Source organism: Talaromyces proteolyticus (assembly GCF_021365285.1).
Source record: "Talaromyces proteolyticus strain PMI_201 chromosome Unknown BGW36scaffold_2, whole genome shotgun sequence".
Lineage (NCBI taxonomy): Eukaryota > Fungi > Ascomycota > Eurotiomycetes > Eurotiales > Trichocomaceae > Talaromyces > Talaromyces proteolyticus.
Window position 1 is genome coordinate 1,821,238 of NW_025764278.1, and position 17,118 is coordinate 1,838,355.

Consider the following 17,118-nt stretch of genomic DNA (forward strand, 5'->3'; position numbering starts at 1 on the left):
TACAATGAAGTATCCTGTATATAATAAGAAGAAGCATGTGAGCGGTGTTGTAGTTTACACTTCAATGCTAACTTCGAGCATGTCGGATATCGGCTCTGCGGATCAATTTGGCTTTTTTGAACCCTAAATTAAGACTTGCCGCCAAAAAAGGAGTTACCCCCTTTTTGATGGATCCTATGGGATTATAATACATACAGTGAAGTACCCAAACATCAATGTTGTCATGCGTAACAAGAAAACTGAGCTTAAATGTTATATTAAGAGCCGATTCTCCCAACTGCAACATCAACAGTATACAGACCTCGACTTTCAATCTATTTCCATTTTTTTTTCACCAGCTCTCTAAATTAAGAGCTTTTAAAAATGAACCGGCTCGGATTACTGCACCCTAGCGAACTGGACGAAAATGCCAAAACGTTCTATGACAAGTTGTATTCGTATACAACAACTAAATATGGCGGCGGGTGAGTAATTGAATATGTCTTTTTTTCCGTCTTTGATAAATCTATTATGATGCCAATTAATGGAGAATTCTAGAAAGGCTGTTTTCATGAAAAAGGATGGTCGTTTTGTTGGACCATTTGGTGCCGAATTGCACACTCCCATGGTCGGCGAGCATTTTCTCGGCATGACCAAGGCAATCTCGCAACTCCCTGGACTGAGTCCCAAAAACCGCGAAATAGCAGTCATCGTCACAGGAGCAAAGTTCAATGCTGCATACGAATTGTACGGGCATAGATATCTGGCACTCAGTCGCGGGATCTCAGAGGACGAATTTGACACCATTGTGCATGGTCAATGCCCTGCGAATTTTACGAACGAGGAGAAGTCTGTGTTTGAGTTCGCCCATGGTCTTGTTCATAAATCTGGACCCTTGTCTCAAGACAAGTGGGATAATGTGTTGAGTTCCCTTGGAAAAGATACTGCTACAGCACTGGTTCAGGTTGTTGCGTTCTATAGTTACGTTTCTGTGGTTCTCAACGGATTTGACTGCCAGGTTCCCAATGTGGACGATTAGTTTGGGATCTCCTATCTAGTTTTATGGTGCTATACGCTTTGAATGAAATGGTACTCGCAGTTATGATTATTGTATTTCATTGTAGACCTGTACTCGTAAATAGTATGTGAATTGTGCCCACAAACCATTCACATGCGGAACCTCGGATGTATTCTTACATAGAAACGTGCCTAATTATCCCATTTGACCCTCTACATAAATTAATAACGGTGTTTTACTTGTCTCTGCTTTACGATTCAAGCTATTGCCACAACATATGGTCTAATATGAGTAAAGCTCTGATCGTTAGCACGCATCGGTTACTGCGGCAATAAGGATTAGGGTTACTGCGGGTTGCGGGTAGGTGGCAGGCTTCACTGTACATCTATGGGAAAAGAAGTCGGAACACAACGACACAAAGCTTTATGTTTGTTCTAATAAAGTCATCATTTAAATCCCATAAAATAAGTCGTTACGTTTCTGAAAATAAATATAATATCTCCCGTCGTATTTGCAATCTACCATTTTCTTGCCTCCTCCCTTCCACCATTTTTGACCTCTCTCGAAGCAATTAACAAGATGCCATTTTCACTCAAAGGTAAAAGGGTGTTGGTCACGGCAGGATCGCGGTAGGAATCCATTTAAAATGATACGTTATTTCAATATCTAACTATACTTCGATGAAAGCGGCCTTGGAGCAGAGATCTGCCAGAAATTCGCGGAAGAAGGCTGCAATGTAGCCATTAACTATTACACGAATGTTGAAGCCGCCCAGAGTTTGGCCAATCGCTTGATTGAAGAGTATTCCGTTAAAGCCTGTATAATAAAAGGGGTATGAGGTTCCACTTTTACAATCATATACTAACCCTGGGTATGAAGCGATTGAAACTAACCACGAATATTCATTTAAGGATACTACAGTCGCCGAGGACAATGAAAGACTTATCAACGAGACTAAAGCAAACTTCGGTGGCTTGGACGTTGTGATTGCAAATGCAGGATGGACAAGATTTGCTAAGCCTGGCGATATATATGACTTGTCAATTGATGAGTGGAACACGGTATATACGTGAAATGAAGTTACTTATCTAAATGACTATGCTAACGACAGACCTATGGCTTTTACAGTGTTGGAACGCCAATGTGCTAAGTCACCTGCAACTCATGCAAGCAGCGAAGCCCATTCTTGAGCAGAACCCTGAAGGTGGGGCATATATATTAACATCATCCATAACTGTGAGTTTTCGGTCATCCTGCTTTGGAAATCTGTTTTCTACTCTTGAGACACTAATTGGAAGATTATATTAGGGAATCACTCCAGCAGGAAGTAGCATTGGCTACTCCGTTACTAAATCAGCTGCCTTGCATCTCATGAAACATTTTGCATTTTGTTTCGGGCCCAAGATCCGTGTAAATGCGGTTCTACCGGGCATCTTGCTTACAGACCAGGTAAGAAAATTAGATACCAAATATATCCCACCAAATTACAAAGTGTAACTTAACCTCTCAAAGGGCAAAAAGTTTGGCGACGCACAGATTAAAAATCTCCAGGAAAAGGCTGCTTTGAAACACGAGGTGAAGATATTCTCCCATATATTATAATCCAACAGATCGACATATGATTCTGACACTCGTAGACTTACTTGGACGATTGTGCCGATGTTTACGTTAGCCTCAGTAAAAATACTTCTATTACTGGGCAGCAAATAGTGGTTGGTATGTCGAAGTATCTATTCTGAATGATTTGTATGAAATTATTGCTAAATTAACACTTTGTAGACTCCGGCTTGGTGATGGGCGGTCTTCCAAAGCAAAAATAGATTGCTTGGAATAGGCTCTCACAAAAATTTACTCTACCATTGTATGGATATTTCAGGAGATTGCTAGAGCGTTTACCTACATATGTACCGTTTCGAATCAATAAATGCTAGAAAGTTATCCGGGTTGTATTAACGGTATATCCGGAGTAAAATGACGTATATACAACAATTAGAGAGTGGATACAACTTTCAGTTTTTAAAAATATTACTATAGTCACTTATATTTCAGAATGATACTGAATTATACCGAATAACCTGCTGACAAATTAATGAGGCAATTTCTCGCAGGTGTTGTTGAATTACAATCCACAACCACCTTGGCTAATCTGTTACCATCCACGTCATCAATTCCGTGAATTGCATATTATAAATGTACAGTGTATATAATGTTGGGATGCATAACTTGCCTGAACAATTTTATTTATTCGGGAATCAGTTCTTGATACCAGGTGAGTAGCCATCTTATGCATCGGAACTATGTCAGATCAAATCATCTCTTTAGCCGGCAGATAGAAGTTAAGGCACCAGGGTCCGGAAAATGTATTTCGGTGACGAGGCCAACTCGAATGGGAGACTTATCCTCTACTGTATTTGGAGGAAACATCCTGGCAATTGCAGTTAATGCCGCATACCAAACGATCTCGGTTCACATCACTTGTATTTTATCAGCGGACGCTTCATACGACCTGCTACCACAGATCGAGATCCGCTATGTCAGGTGAAAGCAATCAGAAACACTAGAACATTCGAAATCCGTCATATACGAGGGGTACAAGAGGCTGATGATGGATCTATTATCTTGTGTCTTGTTACTTCCGCCGATTTTCACGTTGAGGACCTCCAGAGCAATGGTGACTTACACTACACTTCCTCATTCGAAATTATGGGTGGATATATCTGAATTGGCCTCAAAACCTTCTGTTGCATACCCCTATGGGCTATATAAGGACGCCGGACATTTCACAGACGTGCAATCGATCCTGGTCGATATCAACGATGAAGCTGGCGAGAAAAGGGAAAGGAAAAACCATCAGGTTGCCCCGCAGAAAGTACCAATTGAAAAGTTTCGCGTGAAAGGCTTATTGATAACCGAGGCTGAAAACATGTCAGCACTCGCATTTTATATGGACTGAGTGCTAGCTTATATCCCTGCAAATAATAACGGATACTAGCACCTGGAAGCTAGCGCTTGCGCAACGCTGGACTTCTCGCTTCGGATTTTTACACGGAATGTGAATCTTATGAATTACGATATAATGGAGCAGAAAACTATTATAGCAGAAAATGCGAGGGCTTTCAGTGAGGGGAGAGTTTGGGATGAAGATGGCCGCTTGCTTGCGAGTATGAGACAGCAAACCATTTTGCGACCACGAACTAGTTTTGTACCTAGAATCTGATTTTGCTGAAAAATAGACTGAATTTTTGAGAATTCGTCAGAAATTAATCTTAATTCAAGCAGATATTTGAACTAAACTTCGTTACGAATATAACATTCCCAGATTATGCGACCTTATTAGCCATAGGTGTACCATGAGCAGAGTTGACGGTTTGTATATAGTTAGTTAGTTTTGAATAAAGATGAATAATAACTTGGTGGGAGAATAATTTACTTGTTGCGACTAGCAAAGCCGGGTGGATTATGATATCAATTGATCTCGGCATTTATCACCTGAATAAACACATGCATTTACGCCATCCCCCAAGTCATGGTTATTGATAGAGACTGCGAACTACTTTTGGAAGAAACCATTCCAGAAGGCTGAAATTTAGCACGAACTGTAAGAATCTCTCCCGTACTTTTCAACTGACATCTTATGAACGCCGTAAACGATGGCTCATGGGAAGATGTGGGTTATGATTTGAAGACTATCAGACAGTCAAGATACGAGAAAAGGAATACGCTATAATTTTGGAATCAATCTATCATTTACGGCATTAATTGAAATATTCACTGTAGTTATAAAAGAAATCCATTTTCACCAAATACTGAAGGGAGAGCTATTGATCGTTTTCTGGATTAGTTATGCCATCGCCTGTATGACCTGGTCGAGAGAGTAGTCTGAATCAGGACGGACTGCCTTTGCCCATTTGAGAGCTTCCTGGACATCTGTCGGAGGATATATCAGCTTTTGGTTAATATACTCCTTCACGCGCTTTGCCCAATCGCCAGTAACCTTGACCTGGCCCTCCCAACCTCCTCCAACTACCGCTCCCCATGCACCAAGGTCAAGACAGCAGTTATATATGGGTTGACTATAATTGAGAGTCGGTTCACCAAGAAGATCTGCAGCAGCATTATGACCAGAAACGCATCCAAGCTGAAGAGCATGCTGACAGGACATTTGCGCATGGTGGCCACTGTCATCAGCGAGGACACAGGCAGCATCCCCCGTGGCAAATACATGATTGACTGATGGAACCCGTAAATCTCGGTTAACATGAAGGCGAGAGAAGGCGTCTTTATCCCCAGGGATCTGCTGGGTCAGGTGCGTTGCTCTCACTCCAACAGTCCAGATCGTTGTTTTTGTTTCAATACGTTCTCCAGACTCAAAGTTGACCCCATTAGCATCAACAGATTTTACGGCAGACCCGAGCTTGATATCTATGCCGAGTTCTTGTAAAGCTTGTGTGATAACCGGACGATAGCAAGGACTGAGTTCGGGTCCGATTCGGCCTGTCTTTTCAATTAAGATGATCCGGTGATTGGGGATGTGCCCAAGCCGCTTAGGCAGCTCGCTCGCGGTTTCAATACCGGTAAAGCCAGCACCACAAACAACGACAGTATCCCTACTCGTGGTCGCGGGAAGCGACGCTAGCTTCTCGAGATGATCTTGAAGCGTTACAGCAGCATCTAGAGAGTCGATGTTAAATGTATTTTCCTCAATCCCAATAATCCCTTTAGGTTTCACGATGGTACTTCCGGCTGCTAGAATGAGACGGTCGTAGACGATAGTTGATTGGACACCCTTGGCAGATTTGACTTGTATGCCGTGTCTCTCTGTATCAATAGATGTTACAGTGCCTTGAAAGAACGTTATTCCTGCAGCCTCAAAAAGAGCCTTGAGAGGGTAAGCCATCTTCGAAGGCTTGGACTCGTACAGGCGTGGACGCAGCACCAAAGATGCTCCAGGTGCCACTACTATAACCTCAATGTGTCTCTCATTTTGGCTGAGACCGATTAGACGTTTCGCTGAGAGAGCGCTCCAGACCCCAGCAAATCCGGCTCCAATAATGACGATTTTATTCGACATGATTTCGAATGCTCTATTCAAGAGTATTGTGTAAAAAGACAATTTTGAACAGATACGATTTAAGCAATGTATGGTAGTCAATGTCTTGGTTACTGGTGGAGTATTCTGAATCCATTCTGTTTCTTCTTATATACACAGCAACTGACATACATTAACAATGCGGGTATACATTTACCGCCAAAGGGAGCATGAGAGGAATAGTAAGATGACTATCCTCTAACCAGGCAAGGTAAGCTTAAATTGAATAACCTTAACGGGGTAAGCGGGTATCCATCGATTACCCGGATTCCCGAATCGCGGATACGCGGAGATGCATGTTGAACTTGCTCCCCCCACATCTCTCACAACTGCCTAACTTTGACTTCATGAATCCCACGAATGTTACGGCGTCGCATCCTGGTAGGGTTACGCGCTCATCGCTGGCCTGCCTGCCATGTCGCTCGCGCCATTTGAAATGTGATGGCACCCGACCATGCTGTAGCCGATGCACCGAACTCTCCAGGCAGTGCCAGTATGCTCGCTCCCGGCGGGGTGGTCTGGATCGCGCAGCTCTTGCAGAACGACGGAAAAGACTTGCGGGGGGAGAGAGTGTCGCACTCATGAATAGCACGAGCTCCACAAGATCAACAGAGAGCGAACAGCATCAGGAGTTCACGCCACAAGTCGTGGACTTTGATCTCCCCGATAGTCATAACCTTCTGGATGGAATAAGTGTGGATGGCAAATTATCTGGCCTTGTATGGCCAGGGACACCCCAACTTCATTTCAGCGAGATCCAGAATGACCCGCTCATCGATTCATATTATAAGAACTTCCACAAACTCCACCCGTTCCTTCCACCTCAGAAACACCTAAGGCGACTTTATCAAGCTCCGAGCAGGGAAGTTAAGTTAAGACCGCTTATAGCTGTAATGCGCTTGATTGGATATCTTTATAGTGTGCGAGACTGGTCAATACCGCTAAAAGATCACGTTGAGGAGTGCTTCTCGCAAGCCTCGCCCATGGATCCCGTCATGGTCCAGTGCAGACTACTATTCTCCATAGCCCTGTTCTGGTATGAGTATAAGGCCGAATCGAGATCACAAATGGATAATGCAACCCTTCTAGCAGTTGAATTGAGAATGCACTTGCGAGAATTTTCGGCAAAGCATGGAGACGACGATCCTGTACTACAAGAATGCTGGAGGCGGACTTGGTGGATGTTATATTTCGTAGATGCAGCTTATGCGGGGACGTTGGGAACTATGAACTTTCATGTTTTGAATATTGAGGCCACCGTTGACTTACCTTGTGAAGAGGTAGACTATGAGTCGGGAGTAGGTTCAGCCTATGTCAACCTTTCACAACACTCTTTCGATAACTGATGTGATGTGCCATAGGAGATTCCCGAGCCGAAAACGCTTGAACAATTCAATCACCGTGAATTCGCATTTGATGATACAACGTTTTCATCCTACGCTTATCTTATTGAAGCTGTACGATGTGCGGCATTAGCGATATCCACAGTCCCGAAGACTGCGGTGAAGGAGGATTCAACGAAAGTCATACAAGCTGCGGACGCTATTTTGGATGGATGGCTATATCTGTTACCCAAGGATCGAAAGGAAGTCATGAGCAAAACAGGAGAAATCGACGAGCTCATGTTTCAGGCACATTTACTCATTCATGTGTAAGGCTATAACCCTCTTTTATCATCCGCTTATCGGAGGCAACTCAAGATACTAATGCTACTCAGAGCTACAATTGGCTTGCACCGACCGTTTTCCGACCTCAAGTTCAATCTTGTAGAAGAAGTCTCAAGTTGTGCCCGAGAACCACCTCCTGATACACCAACACCGGACCTTGTAAATGTGCATAGCGTTCGTGTCCTAAGGTCAGTAAATGCACAGATCCGTCTTTTGGCGTTGCCAACTCAGAAGTTTCATCACACACCCTTTACAACATGTATGGTGAGCGAGGGAACGCTAGCTTTGCTCTCCGCCTGCAACTTTATACTAAATGGAAAAGAATTGGCGATAGCAAGAGAACAAATCCGAATGACAATCGGATGTCTCAAGGCGTTGGGGGAGATTTGGCCTCGGACAGCGAGAAATGTTCGGGAGATTCAGACAATTGCTCGTCATGTACTAGGTCTGGGGTCTAAAGTGGAGAGCGATAGTAGTAGGACTGGGTCTAGTGAAGCACCCGGCCTATCCGGCGGCGAAGGACAGGGAAATCTCGGATCTGACACGGACGCCTCTACCAATGCAATGAGCATCCTGCCTTCCCTAAGTTCCATTGACGATCTCTGTGGATGGTACAACCTTGGGGACTTTTCTTCTGATTTATCGTGGGAGAATGTACCCTAGATATAGATTAGAAATGTACGAGGGAGTATAATTGTGGTGCTCAATTATATGAGACAGCAAGCCCTGGCGATAATATCGGGTTGGATTTGATTCCATGTCATCGCTTAGGTTTGAATATTACTTCTATTCCATAGAATTACATACACCAAGACTGCAACACGATAGAGTTGAATTCGGATACTGGCAGACAGTATAGTTTATAAATAGTCAGGTACAAAGGTGCAATTCGGTTAGCGAAACGATTTATGAAATCTACCAGGTTTGCTGCAGGCCTGCAACTTGCAACTACTTTTACTGTGTACCAATCTTCTAGCCAATAGTATTTGCAGGATGACTAGCGCTGTGCAGATCAATTGATCCGATTGCACCAACTCTTTTAACTTTTTTGCCATCCAATGAGAGTAGTGATTGAATCCCGCCTTCTCCCACCAATCAATCGATGGCCTGGTTGAGCCGAGGGACTTTGGCAGGATTACAATATCAACCGTGATGAGCTAGTTAGCTGATCAAAGTCAACGGGCACTCCCTACTGCTGAACCCATCCGGCTTGGAAACGTGATCAAATTATCAATTAACTGATATACATGCACACTTGCAGTCAATCATGAAGACTTCCGAGGCTGAATTTCTGAAAAATCTCTCGGCTCGTTCATATCACTCGATTGCAGACTCTGAAAGGCGTAATTTTCCCGCCAATACTGTGGATGCCGCATACATATCCATAAAAGATGACGATGGCAGCTATACAAGAGTACCGCAAATGCCTTTCGGTATCATTCGGGACAAGGCAGCAGGAGGCGACTTATCCACGAATAAAAGACGAAAACGGTCATCTCAAAGCAAAGGACGGCCACAAAATGGAGCCTCTGGCAGTGCCATATTATCCGAGGTATTTGAGTAATGCCCTTTTCTCATCATCTTCTGTTATTAATAAATGTTCATTATCAATAGAAACGACGAACACAGGTACGCCAAGCCCAAAATAGGTATAGACTCAAAAAGGAAGTGAAGCTTCAAAGCTTGCAAAGACATGTGGACGATCTAGCGCAAAGATTAGACGAGACATCTCGGAATTTCGCTGATCTCGAACAAGTTGCACTGAAGTATAATATAAAGGAAACGCACCCGGAGTTATTTGCGTGCTTAGACAAAATGCGCCTCCCTATAAATGGCATCCAGACTGATGTCATAACAGCGACCGACCGTGAAAATCACCGGGACACTCCGGATTGGTATCACTTGGGAGATAGTAGTTCTCCTCATGATTTTATGGACCCTCTTGAAATGATAGACAGCGATGAGATAGAAGATTCCGAACCCCGAATCCACGTGGAAGCCGATATAAAATCATCATATGTCTATTCTGGAGAAGCAATCTACACGTCCCGGCATGCTTGGCGCCCAAAGGTGAAAAACAATAAACCTCAAAGAATACAAAGACCAATCAATAGCAACTCGAGCTATACTTTGTGCTTTCAAGAGCCTGATTTCACTCGCCGACTGCACCGGTATTGCTTGGAGTATGCTTTTCAAATATTCGCTGACACAACTACGAGTCCCATGGACTTTTACCGAGTTTTCCGACTTGTTCCTTGTATTCGTGACCGGTCTAATATGTATCCTCACTTCCGAAGACTTGTACTCCGTGGTCGAAATAGGGAGCCCCTTGAAATCCCAAAGCTGCCGTTGTATTGTATTGGAGGCGCCGGCACGCACTACCCTCAGAGGGATGAGAAAGGAAATCCAATATATCCCTCAAAGATGCGGCTACCTGGAAGGATACTAGGCATCATGCCGGAAAGTAATGAGATCTTCTCAAAACGAACACGTCTGCGAAACCTTGCTCTCTTTGGATACGACGGTGAATGGTTTGACTGCAATGACGTGGCAGGGTACTTGGAAGAAATTGGAGTTGACTTGAGAAGTGACCAACTATTCGCGACTATCGACTGTGCAAACGAACGAATGCCAGCGTTCATTGACGTCAGTATAAATCGAGATCTACAAGAGATAGATATCCATCCTTCACCATGCGATGATACGACTCAGTATGTTCTTGATGTTGAATCTTTCTTTACTAGTAAGTCTAATTCCTTATGCTAGTTGCTACTAGTAAATTTCTTACGTTTCCAATAAAGCACTTCTTCAAGGGGTTGTGCTTTTGGGCAGAGCGCCTGGTTTTAGGAAATCCGACGTGGACATAGCTTTCAAGTCCTCTCTGCGTATGCGGCATGTTAAGTGATTTCGAATGGTGCTGCGAGCCTTTAGCTGATAGGTCCTTGATGCCAAGCCCATTATGGATCTCTTCAGAATAACTTTTTTCTTGAATGGCGATTTTAAGATTAAGGGAAATGTTCTCGACCTGCGCTGACAATATTAGGACCCCTCTTGTTATAACTATTTTTAGCTTCTCTCCCAACCTAATTAACTCTTCTATACTCGTAGGATGAAAAAATTTTTCAATGATGTCGCATGGTATGTCACAATCCAATAAGCTCTTACTTTACTGTCGGCATTAGAGATACTAGCAAATGGCATTCTCTATTACAACATTGATCTGTAGAGACTATATTGTCATGTATATAATAACCCTTGGCCTTCTCGTTATTGCCTGTCGTTAACCCCCGGAGAACAATCGACGGACATAAATTGTTTGAGTCGATTAAAGCAGGGATTGAGCAGGTTACCAATAGCATTCCATACATGTATTCGTATGAAGTGATATCAACAACATAACTATAACTCAAACGCTGTATAACTATTTGATGGTGATCGATCACCAGCAAACAATGGTTTGGCGGTCAAACCTGCGTAGATAGTCTAGCCCACTGTTCACCAAATATGATAGCTTGAGTACCAGATTGCTTGCTTATATTAAGTGTTTGCTTATACTATTTCTTTTGCCTGTGAGCATTACATAACCCAAGTATCGTGTTCCTACCTAGTAAGTTAATTCAAATTCGCTACTATCGATATTGCCTATCTCAGAAGCCCTACAAAGCATCTATACTATGGACTCTCTCTCTACTCTGCTGAATGAGATACTTCTCATGATCGAAGAAAACTTGCCTCTGGATGCTAAGAGCAAACTGACACGCACTTTCCATATGCTTAAATAGTTGATCACACCCACACTATATCGCGATATCGCGATATCGAGTTCTTTATGCATTATCCCGGGTCGCCCTGACATATCAGACGCTGAGAGGCAGCTTGCAGCATTCTGCCACCCTATCCGAACCAATCCCAGTTTAGATAGCTATGTTAAGCTATACTCAATTGATGGCACAGGAGGATCTCACCACTTGCTAAAGGTTCCCCAAAGAGAAGCAAGGTAGTGGACACCGCGTACATGTTGTCCTGGTGAAGTAGGTTTATGGGTAAAAAAGATCCTGAAAGGATAGGTCAATGCTGCGTTAGCTACTCTAGTTGCCAGTTATAACAACCTCAGGAGTCTGGAGACACGAAACAGTTATGGTTTACCCTCAATATATCTAACGCCAATTTTACAAGGTCATGATGAGTTACGCGAAATTGATATCGATGGCGATTTTCAATTCATCATGAGGACGCTATTGTCTTTGCCAAGGGTTGAATGTATCCATGTACATGTATAAAGGCTGAGACAAATGAGGATACAACATTCGGGTGGCTCAAATTGGAGATTCAAGTGGAAAGCGCGATAACCTTACGTGTCTCCATTTGTTCCAGAGCCCGGAAAGATTAGAGACAATACGGGGATATATTAGCGGCTACACCTCGGATTCGGAGTTGACGTACGAATATTTCCTAGATACCTTCGATGAAGATACAGGTACACATAGTTTTGACCCCAGCCAAGTGGATTGCGCTTTAGGATCGGCAGGTAACACGTTGCGGTGTTTAAGATTTGAAGTCATGCTCTCTGCGCAAGACCTTGCACATGAACTTTATTCAGATATGGAATTCCAAATGAGAGGGACGATTCGATTGCTTGTTGCCTTTCCAACCCTGACTGGTTTTAATCTGCCCCTGAGAGCCGTACTTGGAGTGTCCATCAACTCTAGCATGATTCAACTTGCGAATGTCTTACCACATTAGTATATAACTTTCGGAAAATCTGCTCTATATGGAATGAATCCCTTTGAGATGGCTCACACAAGGACGTATCAATGCGTTCGTAATAATGTCAAAAGCAAGAATAGGGAGGCACCAAGCCCGACCTCTGTTACGATATCCTTCTTTAATCCAGACGAGACATTTAGTGATTGGTATGAATGTTTGAAACTGATGGAAGTAAGTGCTTAGGCTGAGGTTGACCTTGAAGTATTTCCTTCCGAATATGGGCCTCCGCTTACGAGTTGACGCAGCAAGGAGTTTCTACCCCTTGCAAGGGTAGATGTATTATTCTCTATGATTTTTGTTATTTCCTTTCTTGAAACGGGCATGGATGCTTGGTCACGTGTGAGACTGCAGTCTACTTGGAAGGCTCCAGGACATATCTATTGCCAGTGGTCGATATTAGCGGCAAGCGCCGTTGGGAGGTGGTTAAGACTCATGTTGAAGATTGGGTCATGAAGGTGGGAACAGACGAGGAATCGGACGAGGACGTATAATTGAATTCAGCTTTTGAAGCATTCCCATATGATACTATTAGTTGCCATCATAATTATGAATTTGCGCCTTGTAATACACGGTTTCTCTGGGCGTAGCCATTCCAGGATACATACCTTTCTGTTATTCCATTTTAATTCATCGAGTATTCTCACAGTACCCTGCCGTGGACAGACAAAAGTCTCTTACTTGCGAGAATCGTTGTGCCGCCTAACGTTCCATAAAAGAGCTGGTTGAGGGGGCAACCGTGGAGGGGAACCACGCTTCAAACACCAACTGACATTGACGATCGCATTTCTGAATATCCAGCGTCACGGCCTTCAGAAGTTCAGCGAAATATGGGGTGCAAATAACTAGCACAAATCGAACTTTTATTCACCGCTAGTGGCCATGCAGGAGAACGTTCCCTGTCTTATTCGCGAGGTGGAGCGTGTTGTGACCACTCCGTATGCTCCCGCCCTCAATGTGCGTTCTAAGAACCAACTCACACCATATGCTGTACGCTAAAAGACTTGGGTTCAGAAACTCGAAGCTATCGTGGAAAATATTCCCAATGTTGCTCTCCGCCAGTGGGCTGATTGCAAGCCCTGCCAGGTGCTACTTCTAGCGGCGGTAATTATCGAACAAATGCCGTATTCGCTCAAGCTTTTAACGAAATTCGGTTGGTGGCCACGTTTACTAGAAGTAATGAAATAGTAGTGAAACTGAATCCTATCAAGGATACATACAAGAATGCCGAGATGCTATATTAAAGCGGGACCCTGCGCTGCTGGATCATCTGCTGCAGCGCCCTATCGAGAATGGTGATGCAGAGGCAAGCCGTGAGGGAAACTCAGTCAACAGATGAAAAACTAACTGCTAATAGCACATCGATGCATGTATATCCATGCTGTCGAGTTGCGCGCCTGAGGATGTCGCTATTCCTGCGAGAATTCCTGCATTCCTAACCAACCTGCTGCATAGGATGGTACAAGAGCCGGGTGTGAAGACAATCCGACCTTTATACGAAGTCATGGATGGCCTTCTTGGTAATTCAAATATACTCAAGATTATACCGAATGATCTCATGGCCAGCTTCCAGCATGAATCGACCAATATCTTGCGGAATCTGAACGATCCCATGGGGAGCCTACTCTGTTTAGCCACTTTTACCCGAATACGTAAATTGTGGCTGCAGAATGCCAACAATTGTGACAACCGAGTTTGGCTCGAAAATATTTGTCATATTTTCGGCTCTAAACGTGTATCTAAGACTCTTGACTTGGTAGTAATATCTTCTATCATGGCTTGCTCAGACACCTGCAATGGATACTCGTCCGAGGAGCGTCTTTTGATAGTCCGATTATCCATAGAGATTTGCGAGAACATTGACGAAGACTTGAAAAAGTCTTGGCTCAGTACTGGTTCTCCCAAAATCGTAAAATTGTGTGATAAGCTACGGCGACCGGATATAGACTCGAGTCTTCAAATGATGGTATTTGACTTGCTATCCATCTTTGTTTCACCATTGACAATGCTAGGGATTAACATTTGTAATAACCTTTTTGGAACGTCTGTCGTTGCCTTCAGAAATTTACAACACCGGACGAGAGCGACTCTTTGCAGAGGGAGGATTCATCATTCTCAATCAAATGTCGGAAACAACTAAATATACCCTTTTGCGTCGAGTATTGGTAAGTAAATGAAACTGAAGAGGCATAGATATTCATGTCGTACAGAGTTGACTCTTGCTAGGCACACTTCGATGAAAATGAGCTTTGCAACCTTCTATCATCCTCGATATCAACTCTAGCGCCGGGAAGAATGGTAGAAGTAGCAGATATGGCAATGCTGAGAGTCAATATACTTGCTTTTACAGCTATAAGAGAATCGGACCATCACTTATCTGCTGTTACCTCGTATTTGAAGCGCCTTCCTGTTGCAGATGAAAAGATTTTAAAAGCTTACATGGTAGAATACTCATCTTGCATGAACGACTCAACGTGCGAAGCGAAGGGTTACAGATCTGTGTTGCAAGAAATGCTGATTTAAGAAAATTGCTTTTTATTGAGATTCTCCATTGCTTCCAAGCAATCTCAAACGTGGGAGGTGCAACCAGTTTGCCTGTCCCCTCTCAGTCACATGACTTGGTCATGTCCTTTCTTATGTGCCTGAAAGTCGGAGATGGCAGATCTCCTCTTTGTCGGTTTTCCCAAAACAAACATCTTGAGAGACTTACTAGCATCATCCAAAATCAAACAAAAGACGGATCAGCCGTGTCTAGCAACGGTGCAAGTCACGAGTGGCGATCCAAACTCGCTGCATCCCTTTTAGAAAGTGCACAGAACTCCCACGAATCCATCATCCAGCAAATGGAAGCGGTGTGTAAGGACTTTGAAGAACGATGCTCAACTATCAAAAAACCCTTAGCAGAAGTCATCCAGGAGCGTGACCAAATTCGACGCAACTTGGAACACGCACGTCAAGTCAATATGGAGTTAGAGGGTCGTGCTCTACAGGACTCTCAACTAGTATCTAGTTTGACAAATGACCGTGACCAGCTAGCTGAAAGTAACAGAAGCTACACCCTGAAACTAGAGGGAATGGCTGAAAAGATTGATGTCTTGCAAAACGAAATCGATTCCGTTCGTGAACAATCATCCAACAGTGTGGAAGCTGAGCGCATCAAAGCTCGTAGCCGCGAGCTTGATCTGATGGCTACTGTTGCAGAGAGGGATGATTTTCTTGAGGAGCAAGAGGCGCAGATGGATTCCTTAAAGAGGGAAAACCTGACCCTCAAGGAAAAGTTGGAGAAAACCTCACAGCAAAACCTAGAGATATCTCAAAAATGTGACGGACTTCGCGAGGAGGTCGTGAAGACGCGGAAGGAAGCTGCTGATGAATATGATTCTCATCGTCTCAAAATTTCTCAATTCGAGCAGATAATGCACATGCGAGACTTGGTATATGAGGAGAAAGATGCTCGCGTTTTAGCTTTAAGTGATGCGAACCGGGACCTATCTTTACAACTTCACTTCATCCAGGGGAGGGTAAGTTAAAGGTACATCAACTTAAAATGACTTAATTACTTACACATGTGCTCAATCAAACAGGCAAGATCCGACGACGAGAGCTTAAGGTCAGATTTCGAAGAAGAGCGGCAGCGTCATAAGTCTACAATGCTTGAGATGGAGTCTAAACACGCAACACAAATGGCTCAAGCCCATTCCGATGTAGGTTCTTACAGTCTAATTTCTAGACACGAAGCTAATCTATGCAGGCCAACCAAGAAGCTGATCGATATCGGCTTGAAATCACCACTCTCAGGAACAACGCCGAGAAGTTCTCCGCAAAAACCGAAATAGATTTTCGCGCAAAGGAAAAGAAAATACGCTATTTGGAGAAGAAGGTGAGGCAATGCTGACGAGTATAAATCTCAATGATTACTGATTTCTGATTTAGGTTGAGTTCCTTCACAGCGAATGCTCTGCCAAAGCCCGCGACTTTTCTGAAGCTCAGGAACATATTGGTCGATTGATGAATGTTATAGGATTTAAAGAGTCAAAAGTCGACGATAAGAAAGAGGCGGGAACCGAAAACACAACCAAGGAATTTCGTCAGTCGTCGCGTCTAGTTGACTTACAAACCCAGTCATTTCTTCTGCCCTCTCAAGGTGAGATAACAACGGTCACCCAATTCTCAAACGTGACTCCGGTTGTCCAGACTTCGAATTCTTTCCAGCAAAACGCACGCAGTCGCAGTCGGCGCGTCTCAAATGCGGGATATGTAGATCCAAATCGGTCCTTCTCACCCAACACGAAAGAATCCACAGTACGTGACCGAGAGCCGCTGCGACGGGCATTGAGTGATGTTGATAGAAACAGTCCATCAAAGTCGCAACGCGGGAGCCCAAAAGCGACCCAGGATAACGAATGCAGGGAGCTTGACCAGAAGACGCAGTCGCAGGTAAATCTAGATGCTACAGAATGGGGCAACATTGATCTGGACTTTGACGACGATGACCTTTTTACGAGCACAATGGCTAAATGATTAGAGTTTTGGATGGAGTTCTTTTAGTAATAGCGATACCCAATGGAATATTTGAAGAACTCTCAAAAATATTTTCTTGC

General features: G+C 43.7%; 7 protein-coding genes across 7 annotated transcripts; 6 read left to right on the forward strand and 1 right to left on the reverse strand.

The window, feature by feature from the left end:
* Nucleotides 1-363: 363 nt before the first annotated feature.
* On the forward strand, nt 364-1,018 carry BGW36DRAFT_355123 (AhpD-like protein; the record flags this gene model as incomplete). Its single annotated transcript, XM_046213610.1, has 2 exons — nt 364-464; nt 538-1,018. 2 exons carry the CDS (start codon nt 364-366, stop codon nt 1,016-1,018), a joined length of 582 nt encoding a protein of 193 aa, XP_046076733.1.
* A 558-nt stretch (nt 1,019-1,576) lies between these two features.
* On the forward strand, nt 1,577-2,817 carry BGW36DRAFT_444163 (NADP(+)-dependent dehydrogenase; the record flags this gene model as incomplete). The annotated part of the gene is made up of 8 exons (XM_046221636.1): nt 1,577-1,626; nt 1,685-1,829; nt 1,909-2,058; nt 2,126-2,233; nt 2,306-2,446; nt 2,510-2,572; nt 2,635-2,713; nt 2,777-2,817. 8 exons carry the CDS (start codon nt 1,577-1,579, stop codon nt 2,815-2,817), a joined length of 777 nt encoding a protein of 258 aa, XP_046076734.1.
* Nucleotides 2,818-3,226: 409 nt separating this feature from the next.
* BGW36DRAFT_414147 (uncharacterized protein) lies at nt 3,227-4,214 on the forward strand (the record flags this gene model as incomplete). The annotated part of the gene is made up of 4 exons (XM_046219278.1): nt 3,227-3,474; nt 3,516-3,618; nt 3,653-3,922; nt 4,004-4,214. Exons 1-4 carry the CDS (start codon nt 3,282-3,284, stop codon nt 4,212-4,214), a joined length of 777 nt encoding a protein of 258 aa, XP_046076735.1. The 5' UTR covers nt 3,227-3,281.
* Nucleotides 4,215-4,838: 624 nt separating this feature from the next.
* On the reverse strand, nt 4,839-6,068 carry BGW36DRAFT_423268 (uncharacterized protein; the record flags this gene model as incomplete). Its single annotated transcript, XM_046219814.1, has 1 exon — nt 4,839-6,068. The coding sequence occupies one exon, from the start codon at nt 6,066-6,068 to the stop codon at nt 4,839-4,841; it is 1,230 nt and encodes a 409-aa protein (XP_046076736.1).
* A 338-nt stretch (nt 6,069-6,406) lies between these two features.
* Nucleotides 6,407-8,603, forward strand: BGW36DRAFT_90774 (uncharacterized protein). The gene is made up of 3 exons (XM_046222695.1): nt 6,407-7,384; nt 7,448-7,737; nt 7,804-8,603. The coding sequence occupies exons 1-3, from the start codon at nt 6,434-6,436 to the stop codon at nt 8,414-8,416; spliced, it is 1,854 nt and encodes a 617-aa protein (XP_046076737.1). The 5' UTR covers nt 6,407-6,433; the 3' UTR covers nt 8,417-8,603.
* A 314-nt stretch (nt 8,604-8,917) lies between these two features.
* On the forward strand, nt 8,918-10,977 carry BGW36DRAFT_457934 (uncharacterized protein). The gene is made up of 3 exons (XM_046221996.1): nt 8,918-9,305; nt 9,368-10,496; nt 10,555-10,977. Exons 1-3 carry the CDS (start codon nt 9,021-9,023, stop codon nt 10,656-10,658), a joined length of 1,518 nt encoding a protein of 505 aa, XP_046076738.1. The 5' UTR covers nt 8,918-9,020; the 3' UTR covers nt 10,659-10,977.
* A 2,322-nt stretch (nt 10,978-13,299) lies between these two features.
* On the forward strand, nt 13,300-17,098 carry BGW36DRAFT_404049 (uncharacterized protein). Its single transcript, XM_046218916.1, has 9 exons — nt 13,300-13,474; nt 13,520-13,693; nt 13,875-14,483; nt 14,530-14,682; nt 14,744-14,959; nt 15,013-16,038; nt 16,102-16,221; nt 16,269-16,397; nt 16,451-17,098. The coding sequence occupies exons 1-9, from the start codon at nt 13,400-13,402 to the stop codon at nt 17,036-17,038; spliced, it is 3,090 nt and encodes a 1,029-aa protein (XP_046076739.1). The 5' UTR covers nt 13,300-13,399; the 3' UTR covers nt 17,039-17,098.
* Nucleotides 17,099-17,118: the final 20 nt, after the last annotated feature.